Genomic DNA, 11,529 nt, shown 5'->3' with positions numbered 1-11,529 from the left:
GGCAAAATCTGTCGTATAAGGCAGACTTTTGGCGAAGTTGCTTTGCGATTTTTTATTTTATTTTTATGACTAAGCCGAGATTCCAACCCAGAATCTCGGAGTATTTTTGGCGAAGGACAAAAATTAAAAACCAGCCATTTGAGGCACAAAAATTAAAGACCACCCACAAAGAAAAGACCAATCGTGCAAATTTCCCTTTTATTTAATAAGGCCCAACAATAAGTCCCGCCAGTGTGTCAAAAATAAAAAATTGAAAACACAACATCCCTCCATATAATTTTATAACTCTAAAATCTACTCCTTCCTCAAGAAGCTTTGTAATTCAACTTCTTCATATAATTATAATTTTAACATACTTTTTTCAATACATTTTCAGATTTCTAGGGTTCTTATAAATCTTCACAATTTTGAACTACATTTTCTTGTTAGTTACTGTGTTGAAAATATTTCTAGAATGAACGAAGGCAATCAAGATATGTTATATGAAGACCCTTCTAAGATGTTTACTAGTGTTCTTTTTGTTCTTGTTGGATTTGAACCCCTTAGAAAAGGCCAGGTAACCCCATGTTTAATTTTCCTAAAAAATTGTTTGTTTTTTTTTTTTTTTTTTTTTGAGTGAATTTTGCCCTATGTGAGTTTTGTTAAGTGTTGTTGGTTCCAAGATCGAATAAATTATGAAGATGTAGTAGAAATGATAGCGTATTGTCATACCCAAAGGGGTCGTTTGGCAGTTGGTTAGGAGGTAAGTTATTAACGTGTTAAATTAATACGGTGTTTGGTTTGCAATCTAGAAACCTGCATAAGTAATACATGTATAAGTTATGAGGGAATCGATGTATTATTTTATGTAGGATAGAAGATGGAATAACTAATACAAGCAGTGGCGGAACTAGGATTTTTACTAAGGGGTGTCAAAATATAAAAAAGTAAATATATGAGAAAATTAAGGGGGTTCAACACATAGTATGTACACATAAAAAAGTTATTTTTTCGTATTTATGCAGTGTAATTTTCAGAGAAGGGGTGTTGGTTGACACCCCTTGGGTGCACGTGGCTCCGCCACTGAATACAAGAATAGCTAAACCCTGCATAAAAAATACATAGATCCTCTCATAACTAATCCCTTTATTACTAATACCTACAGAACTCTAACCAGCTACCAAACGACCCCTAACTAGTAGGTTTGATTGATGTAATTGCATTTTCGTAGTTAATTTTGCCCTATGTGAGTTTTGTTAAGTATTGTTGGTTTCGAGCTCGAATAAATTATGAAGATGCAGTAGAAATGACAGCGTAAAAGTAGTCATATAATCTTAGTGATAGCAAAATGGATGCAGAAAGTTTGTGTTGTTAGACCTTAACTAGCTTGGTTTTAAGGCGTAGTTGATTGATTTAGTGACTGTTTGGCTATGTATATTACTCTTTTCCGGAGTTGAATTCCGGAAATCATGTTTGGCCATAAAATTCCGTAATATGAAGTTGAATTCCGGAATTTTTTGGAATTTGAAAAACACCAAAAAGTTGTTTTCGTTTTTTTTTTTTATCACACCAAATCGCTCACAGAAATTCAAAAACAACTCCGATTTGTATTCATGGCCAAACACAACTCTAATTTCCTAGTACCATTTTTTCCTTTGAAAATATAAACTTTTTTTTCTTTCCAATGTTCTCACTTTTCATTGCCAAACAGGCCCTTAATTGCATTTTTCAAGTTAATTCTTCTCATGTAAGTTTTGCTAAGCATAGTCGGTCTCAAGCCCGGATAAGTTATGAGGATGCTGTGGAAATGATGGTCTACGTAAAAATAGTCACATTATCTTAGTGATAGCAAAATGGATGCAGAGGACTCGTGTTGTTAGATCCTAACTAGCTTAGGTTTGAGGTGTAATTGATTGATGTAATTGGATTTTCTTAGTTAATTATGCCCTATGTAAGTTTCGTTAAGCGTAGTTGGTCTCAAGCCCAAGTAAATGACGAAAATGCAGTAATGATTGTGTAAAAGTAGTTGTATAATCATCTGGATAGCAAAATGGATACAAAGAATTTGTGTTGTTAGACCTAATTAGCTTGGTTTTGAGGATAAGTTGATTGATTTAGTGACTGTTTGGCTATGAATAATTTTTACTTTTTTTTTTCTGGAGTAGTATTCCGGAAATCATGTTTATCCATAAATTTCGGAAATGAAGTTGAATTCTGCAATTTTTTGGAATTTGATAAGCACCAAAAAGTTGTTTTCGCTTTTTTTTTTTTCCCACTCCAAATCACTCACAAAAATTCAAAAACAACTCCAATTTGTATTCATGGCCAAACACAACTCCAATTTCCAAGTACCATTTTTCACTTTGAAAACAAAAACTAATTTTTTGAAGTACTCACAATTTTCACGGCAAACGGGCTCTTAGTTGCATTTTCCAAGTTAATTCTGCTCTATGTAAGTTTTACTAAGCATAGTCGGTCTCAAGCCTGGACAAATGATGAGGATGCTGTGAAAATGACGGTCTGCGTAATAATAGTCTTCTAATCATATATATAGTAAAATGGATACACAAGATTTGTATTGTCAGACCCTAACTAGCTTGTTTGAGGCATAGTTGGTTGATTTAGTTGCATTTTCCAAGTTAATTCTGCCCATGTGAGCTTATAGAGGTACAAGGGCAGGTGGCTTATGTTTAATTTTCTTCAAAATTTGCATTTTTCAAGTTAATTCTGCCGTATGTGAGTTTTGCTAAGCATAGTTGGTCCCAAGCCCGAATAAGGATGTGTTAGAAATGATAGTGTAAAATAGTCTCATTATCCTCTGGATAGAAAAATGGATACAGAGGGTTTGTATTGTCAGTCCCTAACTAGCTTGAGTTTGAGGTGTAGTTGATTGATTTAACTACATTTTCCTAGTTAATTCTGCCCATGGAGTTTTGCAAAGTATAGTCCGTCTCAACTCTCATGCCAAGATAAAAGATGAGGATACAATCTTTTGGTTTTGAGATTTCATTCTGTTGATGCAAACTAACTTGGCATTTTTCAAGTTAATTCTGCCCTAGGTGAGGATGCAGTAGAAATGACTGTCAGCATAAAAATAGCAAAGCGGATACACAGGATTTGTATTGTCAGAACCAAACTACCTTGGGTTTGAGCCATTAGAAATCTAGTAGTAGTACTTCTTTATTTTTCATTAGAATTCCCACATCGGTTGTGTAATAGGAATGTGGCCTGTTTTGAATAGTGAAATGGATATTGAGATTTCAAGCTGTTGATGCAAACTAGTTGAGGATTGGGGGGTGGTTGATTGATTTATTTACATTTTCCAGGTTCTAGTGTTATTGTGTTGATAATTAGTTTTTTGGGGTGGTAATTCTACTTCTTTTGATGGTTGTTGTCTACTTTATATTTGTTCCTTTTTTCTTTTCTAGATTCGGGCCAAGCTCGTGGAGGGTGGTGGAGTTGATGGAAACAGATATGGACCAGATTGCACCCATCTTATTGTTGATGGTATTACCTATGTGAGTATGACCATGTAGTCATGTTTGAACAAAATTGTCCTTATTTGGTTTTCAGGGCGATTTTTTTTTCCCGCACTTCTTGCTGCTTGATTATGTAACCTATTTTTTGTACCCAACTTAAACGGCATGCCTCACTAGTATAATAGGGATGTAACATAACATTTTCTTGAAACAGGATGACCCTGTATGTGTTGCTGCTCGGCGGGATGGGAAAATAGTTGTTACCAGCTTGTGGGTTGAGCACAGTTTTGATGTGGGAATGCCTGTCGATCACCATTCTGTGAGTTCCTCTAAAAAAATTAGCCTTTTATCTGTTGGAAAATACAGTCTGCTAGCGCACAGCCATGCTCAGTTGAATGCCTTTTATTTCTCAGTTGTGGTTGCTTAAACAATGATAGCTATAAAGAATGTTTTCAACAAAATTAACATGTAACTTTATGATATAGTGGAGAGAACATTTCTCGTTGGAAGTATACAACATCAACAACAACAACAACCCAGTGAAATCCCACATCGTGGGGTCTGGGGAGGGTAGAGTGTACGCAGACCTTACTCCTACCAAGGTAGGACGGCTGTTTCCGAAAGACCCTCGGCTCAATAAAAGCATAAAAAGAAGTCAGATAAGGTTAAGAGATTCGGATAAGAGATTCAAAGCGATATGGAAATGAAATAATCTCGTTGGAAGTATCTTGCTTTTAAATTCTAATACCACTTTGGTGCATGAAAGGATGTTTATCTTATGTGTTTGTGAGTTCATTTTATAAATGCTATTCAGTTTAAAGGCTTTTGCTCTGCAATATTGCTATTAGATGGTCTATTATTGAGTAAGTTCGGGAGCAAGTATTTCTTTTATATCTGATAGTGAGCTTAATTCTATAAAAAATTTATGCTGAATGGCCATGATTTTGGGTTTTTGGTGGTCATATGAATCTATCTATTGGTTTGTATCTGTTTCCTTGCTCCCTTAAAAATTCTATCTCATCTTGTCCTAAGCCTTTAAGTATAATTGATTTTTCCCTTACTCAAAACTCAAAAATTCACCACTTAACGTACAGGTCATGTACAGACCTCCAAGGGATTTGAATGGAATCCCAGGTGCTAAATCACTGATAGTCTGCTTAACTGGGTATCAACGGCAAGATCGAGATGATATTATGGTTCGTAGAATGCAGCATTGTTGTTCGTTAATTCATTTACTTTTAAGAGAAATTTAATGTTTTGTGAAAAGGAGAATCTAAACATTTGCTTGTCATGTCGCTTTGGTATTGGTTCTTTCTTTCTAGACAATGGTGAGACTGATGGGTGCAAACTTTTCAAAGCCGTTGGTAGCAACCAAAGTCACTCATCTCATATGCTACAAATTTGAGGGTAAATATCACTTTTTCACCGGTTGCAACATATTGCTGGCTGTACTACCGGCTGCGTCTCTCCTTATTTCTTGTTTTGCTTTGTTAAATGCTTAATCCTAGAGGGGGTGAATGGGGGTTTCAGGTGTTCTCGCACAAACTTCCTTTATGTTGATGATTTGTTAGATGTATTGCTGCTGGCTTATTTTTTCCCCTCTCGTATTCTCGCTTCCCTCAATTTATAATTGAATATGCCTTTAAATTATGTTACCTAGAAGGCTTGACCTGGGGAGAAATGTTGCTTATGTGTATGTATCTGACATGGGCGATTCATTATAAATGTGAAACTACTACTTCCTATTTAACAATTGGAGAGAATAATGACAAGGAAATACAGTTACCAGTTCCAAAAAAGAATAATGATAAGGAAATTAAATATTCCATCTGTCCCAATTTATTTGACAATTTTCCTTTTTGCGACCTCCCAAAATCTTTGACCCTGTTCCATTTTATACAACTTTTACAACTTTCAAAAATTTAAATTCATTGATATTTTCTCTATCATATAACTTTTCTACCACTACTTTTATCTTCCTCCTTTGCTATTACAATAAATAAGTTAAAATGACATTAGATTTCCTAAGTCAAACACCATCTCATGATATAGGATGAAGTGAGTAAAAGGAAAAAGAGACGGACCAATTACCCTGACCTTTGATAAATCAGTCTGTGATACTACCTATGTCTTAAATTCTCTTCACTCACCTAACAAGGATAAGGAAGAAAGCTACTCCAATTTCCATTTCATTTTCACCTTTACCATGTCTATCGTGGTATGTGTTTACAACTGTGTATTAGTCTTGATTGAGCTTATTACATTTGATAGGGGAGAAATATGAGCTTGCCAAGAAAATGAAGACGATTAAGCTTGTTAATCACCGGTGGTTGGAGGATTGGTATGCCCGAACTTAGTTTCTAAAAAAATATGGAAATTCCTACTTTTAAGCTGCTGCTAAAATGCATATTTTCATTCCATGATATCTTATGCAGTTTAAGGTCTTGGGAAATCCTTTCGGAAGCAGATTATGATAAGAGGTGAGTCATTGCAATTTTCCGTCTTTTAATGCAAAGTAGCTCTGTGTTTCTACCGTGTTTTGTTTTGCGTTGGTAGTGACTGATTATAGTACTCCTAGTAGGTTGCCTTTATATTGCAGAATTTGAAACATATGCAATTGTTCATTGAGATATTATGAAGTTCTGTTTTAATATCTGACAGTTTCATGTGTATTGAAGTTATCATATGAGAAACATTTTCAAGCGACCCAGTCAAGAAACAAAAGATACACAGAACTTCACACTTCATATGTGCTTAAGTTATGGAGTATCTAATTAGAGCTCACTAGAGGTTTCTGAGCACCTGCTCAGCGCTCTTTTGATCTTTAAATTTAATGCCTATCTCACTCATTTTTTATTTAGAGTTGTGGTAGCTGTTGTACTAAACAAAAGTTCGAAAACATTGGTAGACAACATCTTTCAAAATAAAAGGCAATAAGTGTTTTTGTTCGCTTGCTAAGAAGTAAGAGTAATTTCATTTAGCTCATGCACAATATGCTTATACTTTATCCCTCAATGGGGCTCCCTTGTCAAACGAATTGACAACCAAATAATATGCTAATGTATACACTTCATTTCTGGCCTTAAGTGGGTATGAGTTGGAGATGATGGAAGCTGAAGCCAAAGATTCTGAAGACGAAAATGAGGACATTGCTGCAAACAAATCTGGAGAGAATATAGCTATCATGGGTCCTGAACATCCAAGAAGTCCTAGTCAATTCCTTGTGAAGCAGGAAGCCTCTACAAACATTTCAGACTTGAGCACATTTAGAGGTTTATCAGGTCTTGGAAACACAAAAGAATTGTCATTATCTGCTTCAAAGCAGTTAAAATCTGACCAGGTTCGAGCCTTTGAAGAATCTCCCAAAAGGCATGCTGAGATGCTTAATACCAACTTCTGTAGAACAAATGAAGAGCTGCCAACTAGCATGCAACACAATGGAAGTGATTTGGTTTTCGTTTCAAATAGTGCCAGGAAGTCTCCTCATTCTTGTTCGTCCAGAAAAAGCCCAAGGAGATTCAGTTCTCCCATGACCTCTGAACAGGTTCGAGCCTTTGAAGAATCTCCCAAAAGGCATGCTGAGATGCTTAATACCAACTTCTATAGAACTAATGAAGAGCTGCCAACTAGCATGCAACAAAATGGAAGTGATATGGTTTTCGTTTCAAATGGTGCACAGAAGTCTCCTAATTCTTGTTCGTCCAGAAAAAGCCCAAGGAAATTCATCTCTCCCATGACCTCTGAACAAATTAAGAGTAATGCAGGAAGTCCCGCTGCTACTGAAACAGGTATAGAGTTTGATTGCTTTAACCTGTCCTCTCAGAGAGGACAAGAGAAAAGTGAGTTAGGTGTAAAAACTCCAAGGAATTTGCCCTTTTCTGGGAAGGGTCAAAGCAGTAGACTGCCTGAGAAAAGGAAGAGCATTTCAGATAGTAGCTTCAGGTCACCAAGGACTGGTAATAACCCTGAAAGCATACCAGATGGTTACTTGACAGCAAATCGTACAGAAGAGTTAATAAACACGTCAAAGTTACATAGTCTACATGAGTTTGACAGTCATCTGTCATCTGGGAACACTGTCACTCACTTTGACAAGGGTGCAACTTTAGATACTGTGCAGCACCATGATTCTACCATTTCCAATCCTGTGACACTAAGCACTAGGCGAGGGCATGACAAGGATGCACCTCAAAGTGGCACTTGTAGGATCATGGGGTCAAAAGACACTAGTCATGCTACTGTCGATGTTAATGGGCCATTGGATGAACAGCATAATGTCCCGTCTCCAGGTAAAGAAAGAAGAGATAACCTGAAGTCTAGTGTGCTGGCTGAGTTCGATAAAGCTGGAGATGATTCCATGTCAGCATCTAAGCCATTGAATAAAAGATCGCTTTCCAAGAAGACACTAGGATCTAGACCAAGTCTCGGTAAAGGGGATGGTAAAAATCAGAAAGGTTCTTTATTTATTGACAAGACTGTTCTGACGAATGATTCAGCTGCTTCCAGTAGCGGAGGGATAGAGGAGACAGAGGATCAAAATATCTTAAGCTCTACAAAGGTTGAGGGCCTCCCTGCAGATAATGCAGATTCGAGCAAAGAGATCGAGAAATATAAATTTTTGGATTCTGAAAAAGAAGCTGCCAAAACAAATGAATCCCTAAATGATGATACTGAGGCTCCAGAGGACCAAGAAGATGAGGAGTTAAATGCTCTAAGAGAGAAATCTACTGGTACTGAAGCACAACATTCAGGGCTTCGATCAACAGAGAAGAAACTAAATGTGAACAAGGTGGTAAATAAGAATGACAAGAAGGATATTGCAAAGAGACAAAGTACTGAAAACAACAAATCTGAAACTCAAAAGACTTTTTCTGGCAAGGAAACCAAGTTAAGTGAATCAACTTCTGTGGGGAAAGCTTCAGAGGAGAAAGTTTCCAAAGGTCCAAAATATGTGAAGAAGAATAGCAATAAAACTAATCTAGCTACTAAAAGAGCGGCTGATTCTGTAGAAGGCGCAGAAAGGAAGAAGTGCAGAACTGATAGAAACAAGGTAGAAGGGAAGAAAGGAAAAGGGTCTCCATGTGAACCTGGTAAAGCCACTGAGCATCAATTTAAGAGCTCCATGGATGTGGAGAAGGAGAACATACCTGTTAGTGGAGGCCAGAACGCGAGTCATAATGAACATGAGGCTGACAGAACTTCTCCTTGTGGTAAAAAGCCTCGTTCGTTGCAGATTACAAAAGTACGAAGTGAGCCTAGGTGGTTTATAGTTAGCGGGCATCGGCTACAAAGGAAGGAGTTTCAGCAGGTTATCAAGCGATTGAAAGGAAAAGTGTGCAGAGATTCTCACCAGTGGTCATATCAGGCAACCCATTTCATTGTTCCTGCTCCAGTACGTAGAACAGAGAAATTTTTTGCTGCTGCATCCTCTGGAAGGTTTGGCTAATTTCACAGCCCTAAGGTTATGTCCATTCTTACAAGTAAACATAAACATATCGTCAGTTGTTTTTTACAGGTGGATCTTGAAGACAGATTATTTAACTGCTTGTGTTGAGGCTGGAAAATTATTAGATGAGGAGCCGTATGAATGGCACAAAAAGGGATTGACTGAAGACTTAGCAATCAGCTTAGAGGCCCCAAGAAAGTGGCGACTTCTGAGGGAGAGGACTGGACATGGCGCATTATACGGAATGAGGATAATCATATATGGAGACTGCATCGTACCACCACTGGTATGGTAGTTTGTTGTTTGTCGTATAGGTTTCTTGAAGATTGAGTTCCTATGCTGCCTATTTGCAAGAGTTTTTTTCTCTTCCATTAACTCCTTTTATGGTGTGTTTTGTATGACGAAGAATTACTTTCTGGAACTTCTTTGATGAAATCATTTTCCAGTTGTTGGTTTCCTTGCATTATGGAAAAATAATTTCTCCTAAGATAGTATATTCCACCAAAGTGGAAAAAGACTTCCTTATGGGCGCAAGTAACTTTTCTTTACAAAACTTAACTTCTTCATTATTCTTACAAAGCATAGCTCTTACGCTATATTACTTGTTTAAAAAATGTAGACATTGTCTTTTTAGTACTGAAAAAATTATCACTAGAGCACTATTTTAATATTTTATCCGATATCTTGTGCGATCATCATATGTCATCTACTTTTATAGCTAACCACAATTGGAAAATGATCTAGAAACTGATTGCCTAAGATGAAACGTTTTCGGTGGAAAATTTTCCTACAGAAGTGTTTTTTCCAACACCACATGCAAGCGATTTCTAGACCGTGAAATTTCCTGGATTGCACTTTGTCCGTATCTCTAACAGGTTTTAATATACTCTCTTTTTGTTGAATCAGGATACATTGAAACGGGCAGTCAAGGCAGGAGATGGCATTATATTAGCAACTTCTCCTCCTTATAGTCGATTCCTTGAGTCAGGTGTTGACTTTGCCATTGTTAGTGAGGTCATGCCACGCTGTGACAAGTGGGTTCAAGAATTCTTAAGGCATGAGATACCTTGTGTGTTGCCTGATTACTTGGTGACTTACGTGTGCAAACCTGGTTTTACCCTCAACAATTATGTGCAATACAACACTCATGCTTGGGCAGAAAAATCACTGAAAAAACATGTCAGTCGCTTGGAAGAGATTGTTGAGGAGGAGATGGTGTCATCGGATGACAATAGTAACGATATAGCATGCCAGGTATGTGGGTCACCAGACAGGGAGGAAGTAATGCTGATATGTGGTGATGAAAGTGGGTCTCGTGGATGTGGGATTGGCATGCATGTAGATTGTTGTGATCCTCCCCTTGAGTGTGTACCAGAGGAAGACTGGTTTTGCCCTGAGTGTAGCAAGAACAAAAGCAACACTAGTACCAAAAGGAAGTCCAGAAAAGGGACCTCTACTTCAAAGAAGAAGAAGTGAACCTCTACTTCAAAGAAGTGAGAATCTATCTTTTGGCTAAGGTCTGTATAATAGGTCTTGTTAAGTTAGTATATTTAGATTAGTGAAATGTACAAAAATAATTATTCGCGTTGCAGCATCTTGCTGCTTTCCTAGAAGAAGTCGCGGAGATACAACTTTTATTTCACCCCTTCATGCCTTTGTCTGTAACTGTTGTAGTTGAGCAAACACTAATTTTTTATGACACTTGTGATTTTGCACTTGGTGAAAACTTCCATTACTTTGAATAGTATGTGCTGGCCGCTGCCACATTTTTAAACAAAGAAGTAATCACCGTGTTTCTTTTATCCTCTAAAAATTTCATGAACCATTCTGATTTAGGAGCAACAAAGTGTAAGCTTGGGCTTCTTTGTGCCTTAAGGTGTAGTATATTTTAAATATGATTTCAGGTTCTATTTTAACATAAGCCCCTGCTAAGACTACAATGTTCGCTAAGAGTTAACTATATGTCATTTTACCTTTGCCTTGTGAAAATAACATGTATAGGCAGCTGAGTCATGGGTAACTGATGAAGGGATTAAGAGCTATATTGTTCTGACCAGTTTTCTCTCTACAAAGTTGCTATCTCCTGTCTATTAATATCTGTCCTTGAATTAAGGTTTTTGCACGCCCTTTATTTTTCTCCTAAAGTCTCACTTAATTAACAGTAGTGGTGAATATGTGACCAAAAGCAATATTTGAATCCATTTTGCCACTGCATTAAAAAAGTTTCTGTATCAAGGAGACTCAACGATTTATATATAACCAAAAAAATTCAGTTTTTCTGTATTTGGAAAGCTTCAGAACTCCTTGTTCTTCGTAGCGCTTCTCCTCCAGCTACGTCTTCTGTCATACGTGTGCTCAGTGTTCACCATAAACCTACCTTTTTCTTTTCTTGAACTTCATAGTCGGGTCCGAAATCTCTTTTAGTTCGAAATACTAGTCCATCACGATTAACTAGTCTAAGACCACGTCATGGAGGAATCTCGGCTTCCATAAAAAGAAGTTGGACTTCTATGCTAGTCTTCATAATTACTCCACTTCCCTAATTATCTGTGCCTCTCCTCTTTCCCTTCCTTGAGAAGCACAATATAATCTTTCGACGAAGGGGATTCAGCTAAACTCCTTATT

At 37.1% G+C, this 11,529-nt stretch overlaps 1 protein-coding gene across 1 annotated transcript; it reads left to right on the top strand.

Moving 5' to 3' along the window:
- Positions 1–309: 309 nt before the first annotated feature.
- LOC132605565 (BRCT domain-containing protein At4g02110-like) lies at positions 310–10,621 on the top strand. Its single transcript, XM_060318691.1, has 10 exons — positions 310–556; positions 3,408–3,497; positions 3,673–3,777; positions 4,553–4,654; positions 4,781–4,865; positions 5,730–5,799; positions 5,894–5,938; positions 6,546–8,894; positions 8,974–9,190; positions 9,811–10,621. The coding sequence occupies exons 1-10, from the start codon at positions 455–457 to the stop codon at positions 10,378–10,380; spliced, it is 3,735 nt and encodes a 1,244-aa protein (XP_060174674.1). The 5' UTR covers positions 310–454; the 3' UTR covers positions 10,381–10,621.
- The last annotated feature ends 908 nt before the right edge of the window (positions 10,622–11,529 follow it).

This window comes from Lycium barbarum, chromosome 8 (assembly GCF_019175385.1).
Source record: "Lycium barbarum isolate Lr01 chromosome 8, ASM1917538v2, whole genome shotgun sequence".
In the NCBI taxonomy this organism is placed as follows: domain Eukaryota; kingdom Viridiplantae; phylum Streptophyta; class Magnoliopsida; order Solanales; family Solanaceae; genus Lycium; species Lycium barbarum.
This window is presented reverse-complemented; position numbering and strand designations above follow the sequence as displayed.